At 38.6% G+C, this 20,088-nt stretch overlaps 1 protein-coding gene across 1 annotated transcript in view; it reads left to right on the top strand.

Moving 5' to 3' along the window:
• Window positions 1-20,088, top strand: part of LOC122795874 (G-protein coupled receptor 54-like) — an 818,582-nt gene that overhangs the window by 200,703 nt on the left and 597,791 nt on the right. The window contains exon 2 of the mRNA XM_044064291.1: window positions 11,599-11,723. Coding sequence (XP_043920226.1) covers window positions 11,599-11,723 — 125 coding nt within the window. The remainder of the gene's footprint in view (window positions 1-11,598; window positions 11,724-20,088) is intronic.

Consider the following 20,088-nt stretch of genomic DNA (forward strand, 5'->3'; position numbering starts at 1 on the left):
GTGACAAGGTTTAGGTCCCTAGAGTGTGTAGCTCGGAGGGATTGGGATTTCTTTAGGTGTAGCATGTCCAACAGCTCTGGGTTTGACATAGCTTTATATGTTAGGCAGAGATCACCTCTGAGTAGGTGATATGATATGTTCTTTATAAAGATTTTAACCTCTGGACAGTATTGATTGAAGGTGTATTGTAACTTGCTCACTGTTTTACGAGTCGCATCCGACTCCTCAGGTGACCCCATAAACAGCAATAATCAGAGTTTTCAGGGCAAAAGGGAAATTAAAGTAGGTTGCTAGGTCTTTCTTCCATAGCAACACAGTCACTCCTACAGGCAGTTTAGAGTCACTCCTACAGGCAGTTTAGAGTCAATCCTACAGGCAGTTTAGAGTCACTCCTACAGACAGTTTAGTCACTCCTACAGGTAGTTTAGAGTCCTGGATCTCCCTTGCATCTTTGTAATTTGGGAAGGAACCAGACTTCCTGGAGAAAACCCATGCAAACTCAAAAAGGACATGCACACTCCACACAGAAGTTGCTCAAGCTGAGAACTGAACCAGAGAACCTCTTGTGATAAGACAGTAATGTTACCCGTTGTACCTCTTCAGTCAATTATTTGATAAGGTAGTTTTCTTTGTAGTTTGCAACACTGTAAAATTACCATCTTGTATGTATTTAGCAACGGGATTCCAGAACCTTTGCAGTCATCTCATTTTAGCCTTAACAGCTTCCACTACAAAACTGTAAATCTTTTTGTATGAGCTGCTCATGAAAGTCTGCTTAAATTGGGCTTGTTTTTAATATATACAGGTGCCTATAAATCTGCCGCAGCAGCCTCCTAGTGGTTATGACAACACAGAAATGGTGGCAACAGAAGCACCTGGCTTAATAAAGTACCAAGCAAGTATTACACCTTAGTACTCTGTCAGAGTTTGGCCACATGAGGTAGCTGTATATAGGGGCTAGAGTAAATAAACTTACAGTATAAACACCTACTGCAGTGGTAAGTATTCCTAGGACTATTTATATTTACTACCCTTTGTGATTAACACTCATGTAAAGACTTAAATTAGTAGGTCTTTTATCAATAACTAGCAGCATTTCACCAGCACATTTTATTAAATCTGAATGCAACTGTAAAGTCTACCAATTATTTTAATTACTATTTTAACATTAAAGAATCAGTGGAGCAAGTAATAGCATGGGTGTTAACAAAACCCAGAGTTGTGGTTTATGTAGGATGATCCGCACAGTGTATGTCAGTCTTTGCATATCTTTTTTTAACCATCTATTAGCAACACTATCATTCTTTGTGCTCTTATCTGGCATTAGATTGCACTCAGTTTTCTTCACTAAGATGTCCTGCACTCTTGCATTGAAGAACCTCATTCCACTTTTTGTCTCTCAACCTTTGCCTCAACCTATTAAATTTGGCAATATCAATCACCCATTGATCCATAATTTAAAGATCTATATTTCACTTTATCACATTGCTGGACATAACTACAAAGTCTCTCTGAGATTCATAGACAAACATTGTGCACTTACTAAAATTAATATTCAGGAGTTTGCTGCGCAGAGTGGCTTACAGCTAAGAAGACATTCATTACGCATTATCTTAGAATTGTCCATACCCTAGATTACTGAAGACTGCAATAAATAAATAAATTATTGACAATGTCAGTTTTATGGTTAAGAAAATATTTACTTCTTCTGGCTTTTTCCCGGTTAGGGGTCACCACAGCGGATCACCAGTCTGCACATGATTGACAGTGCAGTTTTACAGTATTGAGTTGCAAGCCCAGTGCCCAACTTTCCACAGAAGGCACTCACACCTAGGGCCAATTTAGAGTGTCCAATCCACCTACAGCATGTCTTTGGGATGAAACCAGAGTACCCGGAGGAAACCCACATGACGGACATGCAGACTCCACACAGAAGGCACCCCAGCCGAGGATCGAACCAGAGAACCTCTTGCTGTGAAGTGGCAACGCTAACCACTGCACCACGGCAGCCACCCTTAAGCACGTATTTACTGATTATTAAATATTTCTATACTTTCACAAGTGCTATATTGATGTAACACACTGGACCCAGGAAAGCAGTATCCTAACTAATTAACCTACTCCATGTTTTGACTATGATGTATTATCCCTTTTAGTCAGACTGTACTGTAGTTTTGAATTCAGTACAGAAATGCAGAGGCTCTTAAGTCTACAAACATGAAATAGTAAAACTTAAGCAATGGGAACCATATTTACTTCCACAATCAACTATCAGGTTGCTTGCTTTTGGAAATACGCCAATATCACAAAATCACAGTGTATACTATGAAAGCCATGGTATTGAATACAGAAATATTCATACAGATGGCTCCTCTTTCAGGAATTTTTGCATCATTCCTTGTGTAAAGGTGTACTAAGTGGTTAAACCCCACTGTAGTTAAGCAAAGCTCAGTGACTTGTGAGGGTCTGGCATATAAGCTCCCTTATCTATGCAAACCTGTGTAGCCAATAGGCTGAGCTGTCCATTTAGATCCAGTCTAGGACTCTTTATACAGTTGTTTGCAACTCCCTTAGCTCAGTTTCAACATTTAACTATTTGATAAACATCCAGGAGTTCAAGATATAAACCCTAGTTTGTGTACTGACTTAGTTCTAAAGCAAATGGCTACCAGTGATGAAAACACTGTCCGCTGTGGCTCAGGAAGGTCTGCCTGTGTTTTTGGTGGATCTCAGACTTTACAATCTGGCTATATACTATTGGAAACCCAATATAGTAAGTGCTAAGAGAATAAAGTGCTCCAACATACACCAAAGCCTTTCAATGAGGGGCTGTTGACAAAAGGTAGTGGGTAAGAATATGGCCTTTGGGATCAGACTGAATAAAGGCTGTGAAAGGTTCCTAATGAGCCACTCTCTGTCAGTATGGATTTTACTGACTGCTGTTTTGCAGCTGTTTTTAGTCTTGTGGAAAAGCACTTTCTAGCAGTCCTGGGTATGTTGATTAGTGATTATACAGAAATATGGAACAGGAAAAATGAGATGTTAAGCATTTCTTATTCTTCAGAGAATTTAATGAAAGATGGAATGCCTTGGTCCTATAAAGAAATTGTGGACACAGGAGCAGATAGGACAGGCCATACTGAAGCAGAAAAAGCTAACAGTCTGGACATTCTCCAACATGAGCCTTGATATCAGAAAAATAAAAAATAACAGAAGTTTGTTTTCTGTGGCTGTTGTGTTACTCCCTCCCCGTGATAACACAGCAGTAGTTGTGAACAACAGCATGCAGCAAAACAACCATTTGCTTTGATGATATAAGACATAAAAGCTTATACTCATTTGTTAAATAATGTTTCACAGGGTTCCTTCAAATATCAGAAAAAAATGAACTGGCACCATTTAACTGGAGTATTTAAAACACAAAATTATCAAAACTGATTTAAATTATGAAAGCACTATAACTCAAAAAAGTATTAAGCCTCATACTTCAAAACCTGCTCCCATGTCCCTGAATTAGATAAAATAGCTAATCACAAAATAAAAGAATGAATGTTCAGACATGTCGGATTTGTATATTAATAGGTTATGTGCTGAATATTATATGGCATGAACATGCATATTCAGAAAAAACATCCAGTCAAGCTGTAGGTCATGTATTCATAGGATGCTGAACTCTGTCCTATTCACTATAACTGTTGTACCTATTTCACAGATGTGCTTATTTCAGTGGCTTAAAAACTAACATTTCTGGTTATTCATAGGTTTATAGGTTCATAGGTAGGTACTAGGCTATCTGCCCGAAGGCATTTATAAGCCTAGCCAGAATGTGTTGGCTTTCGCCGTCCCCCCTTAGATTAGTTCCCTGTGCCTCTGTCCAGCAGAGCCACTGAAGTGATCCCAGGGATAAACTTTCTGTTTCCCATCCACTCGTCAAGGTTTCTCTTGAAGAGTGTTAGCGAGGAGCTCTGCTTAATGTAGATTGGGATCTTGTTCCAGAGCATGGGAAGTATCTGGGACAGGAATGTATCCCTCCAGCATGTCCTATTTATTGTTGTGGTGAAGTTTGGATCCCTAGAGCGTGTGGCTCAAGGGGATAAGGTTTTCTTTAGGTAGAGCATGTCCATCAATTCTGGGTTGGACATGGCTTTGTATGTCAGGCAGAGATCACCTCTGAGTAGGTGGTATGCAACCGTGTACAGCTAGAGTTTCTTCAGTTGAGCTGCATAGGGCATCTACTAAACAACTTGGCTAATAACTAATAAACAAAAAAACAGATACGGGGGCAACCAAACAGTCCAAGTAGCACGTTTATACCAAATTGTTTAAAGCGCTTTTCGTCAGCTAGATCAGCTGACTTCCTCAGAAACGAATAAAACCTGTAGGAAGTTTCCTTATATATAAAACCTAGGCAATTAAAAATTTCATTACCATGTGACCAAGTAAAACCTCCAATTCATTCAATTTAAAATGACAGTAACCAATTCTTCTCGAGACATAAAAATAATAAGTCAAACAAGAAATAAGTAGTGTGACACACAGCTACTCATGTTAACCAAGAATTTTAGGCAAAGGATAATAATAATAATCTAAATTATTCAACTATAGTGCATTAAATAATCATTAATTTAAGCCCACTAACAAAGGCTAGTTTAATGAAAGTATGTTTAAACCAAGTCACCTCTTAAGACTGTTCAGTTTTAATACACTACTAATAGAACAAGAATCGTTTAGTCCAGGGTGACTATAAGCATTTAACCTCACTTGCCATACCAGTTCTAGTTCTTCAAGTTTAAGTGGCCTCGGTCCTCCCTTGCAGTCAATGTTGACTTGATCGATGGCCACAAACTTGAAAATATGGTTATTGTAAACAGAAATGTGCTTAGCTAGAGCATTTTCATGTTTACATTTCTTTATTGCATATAAGTGTTCATACATTCTGTCCCTAAGTCTTCTTTCTGTTTTTCCTATATAGAAAACTGGACAGAATGTACATTTAGCCAAGTAGATAATAAAAGTGGAATTACAGTTAAATCTATGTTTCAATTTATAAGACGTACCATTAATCTGAAAACAATTCGTTTCCTCCACATGTCTACAGAAATTGCAGTTATAGTGGGTTACGTACTAGGGGCGTGTTATAACTTTCCAACAATGTTTTAAGGTTCTTTCCTTTCCTAAAAAACACTCTTGGGCTTTCACCCAATATTTCAAAAACAAGTAGATACATTTAAACAGTTCCCAGTTTTTCTCTAGAATGTCTACACAGACATGACTACCTTTGCTAAAGGTAGTAATAAAATTCATTGTATTTTTAATGTCAGTTTGAGTCGCGTCCTGACTAGAAGATTCAGATACATTTATAGGGTCATCCTCCAACCTGCTACCCAAATTTTGTAATATCAAGGTGTTCTTTACGGGTAGCAGGGGTTTATAGATGTTGTCATGTCTCCTCTCCATCACTTCTTGTATTAAAGTATCCAAGAGTGATTCAGGGTAGCCTCGGTGTAGAAACATACTCCTAAGTGTTTCACACTCATCACAAAAGTTGTCATCTAGGCTGATCATTCTGGCTGCTCTTACCAGTTGGCCTTTGATGACAGACCTCTTCTGGTGGAAAGGATGGCTACTTGTAAAATGGAGGAAGGTATTGAAATATGTCTTTTTCCTGAATATCTTTGCAGTAAAACAATTCATAACATAATTCTTATTTAAATGTACATCCAGGTAGGCTATATTGTCCGAATTGAATGTGGACGTGAATTGAAGGAAATTCGTGGTACTATTGATGTATTGAAGTACCAATTCACTCACGTCCTCATCTCCATAAAACAAAATGAAGATGTCGTCCAAGAATCTGGTATAAAAAATAAACCTATTAAAAAACTTGGTGTTTTGTTCTGTTCGGTTGCCTCCGTATCTGCTTTTTTGCATAGTGCATCTGTTTGAGGCCAGTGATCCTCTTGGCGAGGTACTTCTGTGGTCTTTCCAGCTGTTGCAGGTGTCTTGTAAGGTACATCCTAAATGAAGCGTTGTACTCTATGATGGGTCTGATGAGTGATGAGTAGAGGGGCACAATGACCTCTTATGATCTGGATGCAAACCCTTTTGTGATTAGTGGGGGGCCACATAAAAGGATTTTCTAACCACTTTGGCAATGTGATTATTAAAGGAGAAATTACTATCTACTTGGGTCCCCAGATCCCTTATTACGTTTTCCGTATTTAGGGGGCAACCACCTATGTGGTAGTTTGTGTGTACTTTGTTTTTTTCCAAAGGGGATGACTATGCACTTTTTGGCATTTAGCTTGAGGCCATGATTTTGACACCAGGTATCTGTCTCAGTGAGACCCTTTTGGAGGATGTCTGGGTCAGCCGGAGAGTCAATTATAGCCCCTAGTTTGCAGTCGTCTGCAAACTTGGTCAGCCATAGTCCTCCTGTGCTTGCCTGTACCTCTAAGAAGTATATGCCAAACAGGAGGGGTCCTAGGACTGAGCCGTGGGGAATGCCACTTGTAACTGGTTTAGAGTCAGACCTAGCTCCCGCAACTCTCACCATGTGGGTTTTGTCCGTGAGCCAACTGGCAACCCATCTTGTGACATAGGGGTTTATGTTCAGGCTGGTGAGCTTGTCTATAATACCACAATGGGGAATGGTGTCAAAGGCCTTTGCGAGGTCTAGGTATGCTGTATGTGCCACCTTTCCCTCATCTATAGCTTTGGTAATTGTCTCAAAGAAGTCCACCAGGTTTAGGAGGCATGATCTGCCCTTAAAAAAGCTGAACTGGGTAGGGTCCAGTGTTTGGAGGTTCGCAATGTCTCTGTTAATGAGTTCCATGATGATGCGCTCCATAGCCTTGCAGACCAAGCTAGTCAGGCTTATAGGGCGATAGTTCCTAGTGTCTGTTTTGGCTCCAATTTTGTGGAGTGGAATAACCATTCTGTGCACCACTCTATGGGTACATAGCCTGTGGAGAGGCTGAGTTTGAACAGTGTGTTTAGGTGAGGGGTTAGTTCATCTTTGAGCTCATGTAGGATGCAGCCTGGGACACCATCCAGTCCCACTGATGCTGTGTTTTTGGCTTTGGAGAGGGCTGTTTTAACCTGAGTGTCTGTGATTTCAGGGGCTCTACATTTTTCTGGTATGGTTATGGGCCCTTTTGGGGGTGAGAGAGGGGTGAAGTTTGCACTGAACCTGTCTGCCAGGATGTTGGCAATATCGGTTGGTTCAGTGTATTTTGTGCCATTTTGCATAAACTCCGAGCAGATCTGAGCATTGCCATTTAGATTCTTGACATAGCTAAAGAATGCCTTGTAGGTATCTTTGGAGTCCTTGGCAATTTTTCTTTCAAAGCTCACCTTGGACAATTTTATGAGGGATCGTAGATTCTTGCTGATACTGATCAGGGATGTCTTCCCTCCTTGGGATTTTACTCTTTTCTGTACTAGTTTCCTCCTTTTATTGTATAGCTTGTTTATGGCAGGGGTCCACCAGACTGGTTTCCTTTTCTTGGAGGAGTGAGTCTTGGTTTTGCTTGGGATAGCACGATCCATGCATTCTTGTAGCTGCCCATAGAATGCATTAGTAAAGGATTTTGCAGCTTGAACAGCGTTATCCTTTAGCATGGGGGCTTTGCACAAAGCTGTACTTTTCTTTCTGTTTTCTATGTATGATGCCTTTGCCCTTTGATTGAAAGCCACAAATTAAAAATTACATGAGTACAAGCCACCTCTGCTGACATGGTTAGATAAAGTGCTGACTACAACCCAGGAAGCCCAAGTCTGATTGGTGGCTTGGGCACCTGATGCAGCTGTAACAGGGGGAATAGGAATGATGAGGCTTTGTCTGCTCACCTCTTACAGGAGGGCGAGTGTTGGGATGTGCAGGGGCAAATGTCCAGTTTTATGAGATCTGTGATTATACCATATCTGTGATGATCAGAGTTACTCCTGCACTAGGCAGGATGATCAAAAATAAAGAAAGGAAAATGTACCAACATGTAGGTGTATGTGGGGCATTCACAATGTCATTGCATGCCTATCCTGATGAAATCAACCCAATGTGTCAGTAGGAAGTAGGATTTATAGATAAAACCCCACTTAGGCAAAGTATGATGGGTCCAGTTTCTTCACTTTTCTGTCTTGGAACACCAGTGATCAAGAGGCCTTCCCCCTAGATGGAGGAATGAGACCCACAAAGGAGCACAGGTGGGGCACCCTCCCCAAGATGTGGTCACTGGAAGAAAATAAGGTATGAGGGTAGCTGGGGTGTATTATGTCAGTAGCAGGTGGCAAAACTACAGCCATCAGCTATATTTAATGTAAGACCACTCTGGTGAAGTGTCCTATACTTAGCCAATGCTCCATTTAGTTTAGATATGTGACTTTTTAGCAAATTTAAAACCTGCAAATCTGACTTCAGTATAGTTCTTTAATTTGAGCACATAGTACTTTATTTCATAATTTAAGTAATGATTGAACTGAACATATGTGAGTAAGTACAATGGACTGCAAAAAACACTTACTTCATAAAATAAATCATGGACTTGGACAGAGCAGAGTTTGAATTAAGTTGCAGAAGGCAGGTATATATTGCTCACACACAAATTAGTTGTGCTGTCCTTTATTCATATGCAGAGCAATAGATCGGTCTGATATTGAGATATAAAACAGTAATATAAAGAATGTTCTGCAGTATTTATTAAAATTAAGCCATAATTATGGTGGGGTGCAGGGTAGTTGCCCTGGGCACAAATGCTAGCTGCTGACAGGATCCAAGTGCAGTACCAGGATTCATGTAAGAAGCCACGGCTGATATTGTGGCTCCTTAAACACATATACTTTGTGGCTTTGAATGTTACTTTATATAGCAATCAGTCTGAATAAGCTCTTTGCTACAGTTCTGAATCCTTTTTTTTTGTCCTCAGCTTTTGATTGCGGGGTTGCCAGTCTGTGGCCTGCCAGAGCATCAGGTGACCCAGCTTATGCGATGTGTTTGATAATAGTCAACAAGCTGTATGGGATGCTTCTATGATTACATATTATAGCCAAATCCTTAGTCTTAGCAAAAAGTTAACATGGAAGGGACACATAAGCTATGATTTGGACTGTCCCTTAAATATTTTAATACTGCTGATTATATATTTTGCTTTTATACTTGTTTGTCTGACTTTAAGTGGATAAACCTAGCACAGCCTAAGCTTTATTTTAAGAAAGATGAAAATGAGGAAATGAAATGAGCTGCTTTTACTTGCAAAGCACTATAAGTGGGGGTTGGTGAGGTGCAATCCTGGGTCTTTAGCATTGCAAGCTGTCACTGTAGTCACTCTGATGTACTGCCCTTTTCTGTGAAAAATTAAAGAAGAATATTCAGAGGGCATTGGACCACCTTCCCTGTAACACATAATTATTGCATTTCTGACCAAATTAATAGGAACCTTAAGTAAATGCTAGTGTTACACAGCATCTGTTCTGAGTTGGCGTTCATAGACAACAAATGTGTGCCTCTATAAACCAGTTGCATGAAAAATGATGCAATCAGATCAGAAGGCACAATGAAGCACCCAAAATATCACTTACAGCTGTATCTCTTTTAATGCATAATAAAATCCTTCTGATCTCTCCCACTCATCTATTATTCTCATTCAACTCAATCAGAAAAAAAACACAACACTTATGCCTTAACATGACATTTGTCTTTGAAAAACAGCACATTAAATATGTTTTTCTATGGCAGCTCCTTTTTATGTATTATTTCAAAACAAACAGAAGGCTGCCTTTAATGAGAACAGCCATCTTTTGAAAAGATGGTCTGAGTAGATATTTGACAAACCTTCAGTACACGCATGTGAGGTTATTCAGCTTAAACTCTCAGTTCATGCAAAGTGTGGTAAACAACATCAAAATGATTGACAAAACAGATGCTCAAGAAGGTTACTCACAAAATGATTGATGACAATCAGAAATCGCAATGAATCAAGCAAGTAGCAGTACAGAAAATGCACTGATTAAACCAGAGAAAATAAGAAATGCCATTAGAATAGAAGGCACTCAAAGTGAATTAACCAAACTAAGTTTAAGAAGGATATAATAAGTCTATAGCTGTACTACAGAGCATATAAAGACAGTGGGGTTAAGTAGTGAATTGTACTACATTAAGAAAGGAAAAAACAAGTTAAAAAGTGTGGCAGTGAAGAGGCAGCAATACTAGATAGTTTTGTTTAGTTGTAATAAAATAAGAAAATACTGTAGCTGAAACCAAATAAGGAAGCACATAGGGTCTGCAGCAGTTGAAGAACTCCTAAAACTCAGGAGTAGGAAAACTAATCTGGGATGTCCTACTGAACTCTAAAATACATTAATATATATATATTCTGATAAAACTGACTACCCTTTGTAACAATTCATGTGAAGATGATATGGTACCCAAAGAAAGGAGAATAAATGTACTGTCCTTAAAAATAGTAAAACAAATGAGTACTAAGGAAGTACAAAGTTGAAAGAATAACCCCAGTGGAAGAGAAAATTGCAGAATCACTTTTCTTTTTCTGGGTACATTTTATCTCCCACTGCCTGCCCACTGTGAGTCTCCACCATCAATTAACCCACCCTTTAGCTCTACTGTGGGGTGAGGGACAATTGCTACAGGCTATCATCTAGACAGCCATGAGGGTTTAGGGTTTTTCTTATTTGGCCTTAACCCACCCCCACCCAGCAGCTAATGTGTATACTCATAGATTCAAGGGTCTGTAACACCTTCCCCTATGTGTCTACACATTCCTGCATATATCTCACAAAGGCTACCACACAAATGTTGCTTAGTAGCACAAAGCACATGTCCCCAGCCCCAGCCCATGTACTTCAATCCTCTTTAGTATTATCGTAGACATGTTCTGTACATATTGTTAGCACCTTACCTAACCAATCTACCTAGCCTATGTGTTAAATGTAGAGAATCTCACACTTAGACCACAACATTTCAATAGCAGAAACTACTGTGTACATTAAGAAGCCAGTCAGATACATAATTCAACAAAGCAGCAGATTCTTTAGAATATGCGATGACAATGAAATGTGTCAAGATGTGCATTCTGCAAGACCTGTAAATTGTATTCAACGTATCACAGTGCATTACCAGTACAGAGACAGCTTTGATAATACAGGGCAATTAAGCATGAAGCAAAAATCCTGGAGACTCAGTTTACTGTAAATATTGTTATACCTTTTTCACAATGTCTTGATTCCTTTGTGCATGCATGCCATTAGCCTTGTCTGAAGTGCTGTAAAGAGTTAAAGGCATGTGTTATGCAGAAAGACCCGCTGTTTTAAGCATCAGTTGTAATGTTGACATCAGCACAACTCTGTGTGCTCTCCATTCCACATACAGCTATATCACAGGGCCTGGAGGCTGTCCCATAAGCATGATTATGGGTTTTATTGCATGTTCGCTGAAGTCTTAAATAAGTGCCAGGGCATAAAATGCCATGTTATATGAAAAGCCTCATCTTGGTAGGGATATGAATATGCTGGGCAGACAGTTCTTATATGCATCTTTCTATTACAAAATGAATACTTAACGCTTTTTTCTTTATTATTTAACAGCAAATCTGGCCACCACAGACATCATTTTCTTGGTTTGCTGTGTGCCTTTTACTGCCACTCTCTATCCACTACCCAGCTGGATTTTTGGAGAATTTATGTGCCGATTTGTCAACTATCTGCAGCAGGTTAGTGTTATGTTACTTAATGCGTGATCTAATTCTGATGAAATGTTATAGTTTTGAAAGCAATTACTGCATCTGTGGCAACTTTTAAAGAACAACAGACCAGGTTGTGCATCTCGCCAGGTCTCATATTCAGCATTAACTGTTAAAATTACTTGCATAGAAATGGATACTTACAAAGGACATCAACCTGTCATTATTATTCACATTTGTGGTAAGTACTGTATGCTGAACATACATTCCAAACCAAATATCTCAAAATTATTAACCAACTTTAATAAGAAATTCAAATTTCAAAAGAAACAAAAACAGCAGCAAAACGAGTGTCATGGCTTAGTAGCTATGGACGTTTTTCTAGCTGTAACCTTGAAGGGTGACTGAGCTTCCTCAGTTCAGAAAAGGGGCTCAGAACTAGTCTAATAAAAAATAACCAAATGTGTGTCACAACAAAATGTTTATGCATCACAATGTGCAAAAGCTGAGGTTACTCTTATGACAGCAATGATACGATAATAAAAAACATGTTTTTGTGTGCTCATGTACTTTAAAATCTAGATCTGTGAAGTTTGTTAGCCCTATGTGCATGTGAGGGTTTTCTGTGGGTACTCTGTTTTTTCTCCTACATTCCAAATACATTCTGGTTCTTTGGCTACTCAAAAGTATCTAGCTAGCTAGCTACGTATCTATATATTGCATTTATCCTTGCTTTTGAGGCCTACGTTAAAGATGAAAAGGGTCTGTGACAACAAAAGCATGTACTGATGGGTTCATAGGTTAAGTACTAGGTAATCATCCTGCAGACCATTACAAGTCTAGCCAAAACCCCTATTCAAAGGTTCCTTCATCTTCGAGGATGGCAAGACATGATAGGCTGAGGAGAATTTGAGGATGCCCATCTAATTGTATAGAGTTACGTTAATGGTGGTAAAGTAGCTACTCTGTTTGATAAGGCATGGATGTTTGTTCCACAGGTGAGGAGTATGTTGTGATATGAATATATCTCACAGACACATCTTATTCATCTGTTAAGGAAGGTTTGTTCCTTAAACCCAGTATCTAAGATATCGTTTGCTCTGTGAAGGAATAGGAGGTCAGATAGGGTTGGATCCTTCATGGCTCAAAAGGGTTGACACAGATTTCCATGGAGGAGTCAGACTGAGTTCAGAGACAGGCTGCCAGTCTGTACTGATAACTTAGATTTCTGAGGCCACTGATCTTCTTAGTTAAGAATATCTGAGATCACTCAAGTTCTGTGATATGCTAGACAAGTAATTGTCAAAAGGTGCATTATATTCAATAATGTGTTTGATGAGATACAAGTAAAAAGGAATTAAGACTTCTTTGGAAGTTAGATGAGACAGCTAGAAGGTTTTCTGAGCAACCGTAGAAACATGATGATTAACTGATAAAGAATTATAAAAAAGAGTGCCTAGATTTATTTATTGCATTAGTTTACCGGGAAAGTCCACTAGGCCTGAGAAGACTCCATTTTCAGTGAAGGCCCGGGGAGAAAAGCTCCACATTTAATTACATACAAATAAAATGATACACAATAAATGCAGTATATATAAGACAGTAGTAGCACATAAAATAAAGAATAACAACACAATAACATTGTATCAATTTATAACAGTGGAGGATTAGTTACAATTTTGGTGGCTGTAAGAATAGAAAAGTTTTAATATGTAAGTAATATTATTAGCAAAGAGAAGAATTTAGGATAAAGGGTGAGAGAGGGAGACAGAAGGCTAGGGTAGGGATAGCAAAGGGTAAAGTGCCACCATTGGTTTGATAGAGGTAAGGGGAAGTGTGACAGAGTATGATCCCTTAAGACATTGCCTGAACAGGGGGTTGTGTCACCTATACGGTATGTGAAAATCTTTTGTTTACTAAAATGAACTACGCTACTTTTTTATGTTTAATTTCAGGCCATTCTCATTGTACTAGTTGTTAATATGCTCTAACAAATCCAAATTGGAAACAACAGCATTCACTGGTGAAGCTTGCATTATCTGCAATCTTACTTACTAAAAATAAATTCATATTAGGAGGTTATTCCCATCCTTATGTTGTTTTGCATTCATATGCAGTTCATATGCCTTAAAGAGCATACCAGTTGTGAGCTGAAGAGAAAAGCACTAATGCACAATGTTGCAAAAACAAGAAGTCAAAATCTGATCAACTACTTGTGCAAACAGACAAAATGCTTTCCCTTTCTCAAACATTTAATAATGTCACAGAGCCAGCAATAAATATGCTGGGGAGCAGTGAAGCATCCTACAAAAGAGACAGATGCAAAATACTTGAATATTGTTTTTGTTTTTCTGGCTGTAGTAGTTAGTGAAATCAGACATTAGTTTCCTGCTTTTGTTGTGTTTTCTGTAATATTTTTTCCCTGAACCATCTTAAACAACATTAATGCTCTGATACAGTATTCTCTGTAGTGCATCATAAGTAAGTGAATACAATGGAAGTTTCCTGGAACTGTACATAATTCAATTAACTTGGTCATGGAGTCCAATTAAATACATTCTGGTGTGGTAGCACCATCAGTTGTTTGCACTTTTTAAATAAAGGAATATGACTGGCTGCTGTGCATTATAGGTCCCTGCAGACCAAGAAGATCCCCAGAAGTAGTTTTATTTAAACTAGGTAAATTCTGGGTATCCACTGAAATGACTGAGGTTTAAAAGAGGTACTATGACCTCATTCAGATGGACTCCCCGAGCCCTTCCAAGAAAGACTGGCTATGTCTCAATAAGGGTTTATCTGCTCAATCCACATGACAGTACAATGCAAGTATCTTAGGAAGAATAGCTGAATATATAAACAGGAAAACAACAGGACTAGATGGATGGATACCATGTAGAAGAAATGCCTCGTTTGATGAAGAATGTTAAATAAATAAAAAGCTTTATCATAACTCTGTAACACTGGATAGGAGAAGGCATCATGTTTTGTCTACAAATCACTCTGAGATCGGGAAAGGCGATAGGATGCTTCTACAGTGCTACAGTAGGTAGCAGTATCATATCTATGCATTACAGTCAGATGCTAACAGTCTCCTATCATATTGTGATTGGTAGATGAACCATGTCCCTGAGTCACATTCAGACATCATGTACCTAGTGTAAGGTATAGACTCCCCTTTCCCATTCACATGCATAAGCCATTTATGATCTCCTTTCTGACTGAAAAACAATCAACACTATTTATTTTGTTGCTATTAATAGGATACTCGGCAGAAAAGACAAAACTTTTTTTGGTATTTTTATAAAAAGCCAAGGATTTTCCTGAAATCTCTTTTTTTCACTTATTCCAGTTCATTCCCAAAAACATACTTATGGAAGCAGTCATCTTTCTTGATCCTTTCCGAGAAATTATAAAAGTCCTGCAAAGACAACAGAAATCATGTATACATCTCTCTGTCTTCGTTCCTGTAAATAAAAAGAACAAGAAAGCAAAAAGCAGACAAAAAATACATTGGAATTACCCAGCCCATGATGCTCAAATCACAGAGGAATTAAATCTGTTTGTACTTTATTTAGTCCACAGTTAAACGCGTTCATTCTTATAACAAAGTATTTCATCACAGTTTTTTTTTTTATGTTTAGTTTTGCCTTTTAAAAGTGTGAATAAAGTGCTTTCATAAAACGAGAAGACCACTACATGTGAAGCCTCATTCAGTCATCTCAACCCTCCGGTTAAGTCTCTTTAAGAGTGACTGGATGACCTCATTAGGTCTCAAGGGTCACTAAGTGTTCAGCTTTTTGAATTTATTCTGGTTTTAAAAAATTTCCAGAATGGTGAGGTTCAGCTCACCATGGTAACTATGTCATACAGTGGGTTGGTACTCTTCAATGTGTCCTCTTTGTTCAACAAGATAATATCAGGGGAACTGTTTGTGGAAATTTTACTGTTTTAGTTTAATAGCAGGGAGAAGTGTTTTTTTTAAGTTAAGATTAATTTGAGAGGGTTAAACCCACTGTAGACTTAATTTTGACCTTCATATCACTTATGTTAAATTTTGCACAGCCATGTTTCAAGTCGTGTGGCCCTGCTACAGGACTCTTAGACATCATCAGTGGACATAATGTAGGCATACTGATGCATCTGGATCTGAGACCACCCCCCTACATAAAAGTTTTCTTCTGTTTGTCTCAGGCATGCAGCATTGGTAGAACAGAGTTTGTCTCTTTCTCTTCTCCTTCACTTTAAAGTCTGTTTATCAGGCTATTGATCATAATGACCATGGCTCCTTATCAGAGCACCCTCCTTATTGTCCCAAATGAATGACTCTTCACTCAAGGCTATGGTGCTGCACTACACTGAGTTTTAGCATGTCTGTTTTGTATGGGCATCCTCTGGGAGACATTGCCCCTGTTTTGGTGCTACTCACTACATTCACTGTTGTGGTCATGCTCACCATGAACTATATATTTTTTTCCATCTGGAAAGAGTTTGAAAGCTAATGGAAACGCTATCCTAGGTCTTCATGCATCACTGGCTCTGTCTGGTCACAGGTACACATGCTAGGACTCAGGCCAGTGTCAGTGTTTAAGATCCATTTTGTTCATGTGCATACATATCTTACAGTGATCACCATGGCAGCATGTCATCTCGCTGAAGTTCGTTTCTGCAGATACAAAGAAATGGAAGGCAGCTCACAGAAACCACTTTCATCAGCAGTGTATATTGGCTTTTTCTTCTGTGTTGTGTGACCTTGGAGTTGGTATTTATAATTGCAGGGGTGTGAAGAGTCTCCCGCACACTGGAATCTTATAATGTCCACTGAAGGTGGTTTCAGCAAACTGATTTCAATTTTTTTGTGTTTGCTGAAACTACTTCAATAAAGCCACATGAATCTGATCCCCATACAGCCAGTGGTTGCAGAGTTATTATTCCCATCATATTTTCTACAAACAATTTTGCAGCCACTCGATTCATATTAATTACTGAATATGTTTTAATCATGCATCTTCAGGTTGTTTAAAGTGTAAATTATAAACAGCCTGCCAGTCTCTGACATAACAGGCACAGGCAGCCTCTGAGGACTATAATAGTGCCACTGCTAGGATGTTGAGGGTATTAAAAAGCATATAAGGTTACTTCAGAATGAAGAGACTCAATACAGCTAGTGTTAGTATTAGTAGCATCACAGACAGATATGCTGGTTTTGAATCTTAGCTCCAGCTTTATAAAGCAGAGATAATAGGGATCATGCAATCATGGCTGAATCCTGATGACACTGTTTCTCAGTCTATATCTGTGCAGCAAACATACCGTACACTTCACATCCAGAAACTAGAAACTAAACTGGTGCTTCAGCATTACTATTCAAATGAATCATTGATCGTGTACTTATACACATTCTTCAGATAGCGCTGCTCATGAACAAGAGTGATTCGTTTGTGAATGTCTTTTATCACAGAAATGTTAAATATGAATTGAGCTGCTACAGCAGGCTTCTCCAAGCACTTCCAAGATCCTAAAAGAAGTTATCACTCGTATGTTGTCACATGTACAGTGTAGCTATGCTGTAATAGTCAGGGATTGTAACCTGTGCTAGGTACATGACAATAATATTCTTACTAACAGTACTCTGAATGACTATACTTCTTCCCAGGTAGAATACCTTCCAGACCACATTCAAGCGCTGGAAATCATACTACATAGAAGTGCATTTGTACCAGCTATACTAACAGATTAAGTCCTTCACTTACCGAATGTCCTCTACTAAGTGATTGTTTCATTCCCACAACTATTTTATCAGCTAAGTCCAAATGCATTAAGGATAAAGCCATTACTTAAATAGTAGTTTGTCAAAAATGTCAAGGCAAGTTTTTGTTGATATTATCACGTGGAATATTCTTGCGTAAAAAAATCATTCATACTATGCGTGGCTCTGTGGCACAGAGACACTGAGCCCTGATAGTGAACTAAGCACCCAGGGTTCAATTACAGGCAGGAAGAAAGGGACACAGCTGGATCACCTCTTTAAGGAGAAGAGTGGGGTTTGCATGCATTCGGAGGCACACAGGGTGACTCACTCCCCCTGGTAGAGATTGGAGAGACCACCACTTATGCAGCAGAGAGATGGGCAGGGCTTCTTGGTGACAATGCCTCATGCAGAGGTGAGGGAAGACCTCTGGAATACCCACTGCATGTTTCTTCCCAGCTGCTTGCCAAGTGTGCACAAGTCGGGTCCAAGAGAAAAAAAAACTCATAAACTTCAAACCAGTGCTGCTGTCTATCTAGATAGTGTAAAACTGACTATAGCTTTATGGTCTGAGTAACACGGCACTAGGTTTATTTCCTAATGCTCTAGCAGATTATCATTCTATGTTACCACACACCACAGCCATACATCTTCACCCCAAGATATTCTTTTTTTAAATCCTTTGCAATAACTTTGCAAAATATCAATATGTTCCCATATGCTGAAGATAAGGTAATCTGCGCATTAGGCAATTTAACCATACAGACCAATAAACACTCTGCAATAATTTAACATTGCTATGCTAAAGTTTACGTAACTTGAGACTAAAAGTCAGTGTGGGAAAGAGAACATCTACCTTATTTGTTACATAGGAAATTCTCAATATGATCAAAAGTACCTGGACTTATCAGAGGATCTTATGGGAGTTTTTCATTATAGTGTAAGTCAGAAATGGAATCTGTTATGTGCAGATGAGAGACTGGCCAACAACTTGAAGAAATTTAAGATGATATTGGATCAGAGGTGTGGTGACAGTATAGTGGTATCTATAAACATGGAGAATGGCTGGAATTAATCTCTTTTGAGGTCTTAAGGACAAATCTTAACATTCTAACATTGCAAGACACTGTCTTGAAATTGTTGCAACTTGCAAGTACTTGAAGGCTCATTTGGATCCAGTACTGACCCTTTTATAATTGCATGTGCAACTCTATACACAAGAGATCAGCAGTATTGCCCATGTATCATAGAGTTTTAAGTGTGTTGACTAGACAGGAAAAAGGATACCATCAGACTGTCAGTTCATCATAATGGTGTTGTGTACTTGCAAAGAGTGCAGAGTGCTACAAAGAAAACCTACAAATTCCTGATTAATTCCCTGAGACAAGATCACTGTCCCACTCGTAGAGATGCAGACTGTCTACCTGTACCCCTCAAAGCCACATTTGGTGTTTGAAATTTACAAACTACTTAATCTGAAGCACCATAGGTCACTGATGAATTTTAGAAATTAAAGACGGCATGTAAATGTGAAGGTCTAATTTATTTTTGAATACTTTGATCTGGGACCCCCCCCCCCCCCCACTACATAAGAGGTTTCAGCCATTTGCCAGGGCCTTTTATAGAACTGTCTTCCATGTTCATTTCAAGAACTACCTCCTGCAATCAAATTTTCTAGTTTCCTTAATACATCATTTCACAATGAGGCAGAATGCAGATGTGATTCTGTTGTTGTCTGCATTTACATATTCCTTTAGACAAACAGTGAAATTCAATAGTGCTGTGCTTGGGTGAGGTCACCGGACTTTCCTTCAGTGAATATAGTGGCATTAGGTATCTGCCTACTTGTTTACCTTGTTCTGCAGGTTTAAACCTAATGTTGTACAGCATGTTGTCCATGTGATATTATCCATGAATTTAACCAGGTCATAACAGGAAAAAGGACACTAGAGGTTAATAAATCATATCTAGTCTTCAAATCCATTTGCACACTGAGGCTTTTTAAGTATGCAAATCTGATAACTCTCTTTCCTTGAAACATTGCTCTGCCATTGACATTCAAACATAAAGCTAGTCAGAATCAAAGCAAATAATTAACTTTACACTGCAGAACTGTGACTTTAATATTTATTAATCAATTAGGGCGAATTAGGTTTTCTAAATATGTCATTACTGACAGTCCTGTCCTCAAGCCTGGTCACTTAACACATCAAGAAGATGGATTTGATGAAAATTTCTGAAGCAATGTCAGACTAAATAGATTTTGATTCAAATACTGTATGCTTTTTGCCCACTGAATGACAAATTCCCTCTCAATTTACCTGATAGTCACCCAAGTAACTCTGTCATATTTGTTTGCGTGTGGCAAAGAGGAATTTGTTGATATAATTAATGCACAATAAAATAAGTAGCAAGCAATTACATAAATAGGTTATAATAGATGAGGCAAGTAAAGTCCTTATCAAAGTAACATTATCATGTAGATACGTTTTACTTTAAAAATGAAATAAAACATATTTTTACTCATTATGGGCAAGACTGTACAGAGAATGAACTAGAGGATGTTTCAAAGCAACACTGGTATGAAATTAAAGCATTATGTGCCTCTGCATCCATGATGGTTATGATCAGTGCAGGATAAAGCTGCAA

Source organism: Protopterus annectens, chromosome 2.part2 (assembly GCF_019279795.1).
Source record: "Protopterus annectens isolate FY-2018-M chromosome 2.part2, PAN1.0, whole genome shotgun sequence".
In the NCBI taxonomy this organism is placed as follows: Eukaryota; Metazoa; Chordata; order Ceratodontiformes; family Protopteridae; genus Protopterus; species Protopterus annectens.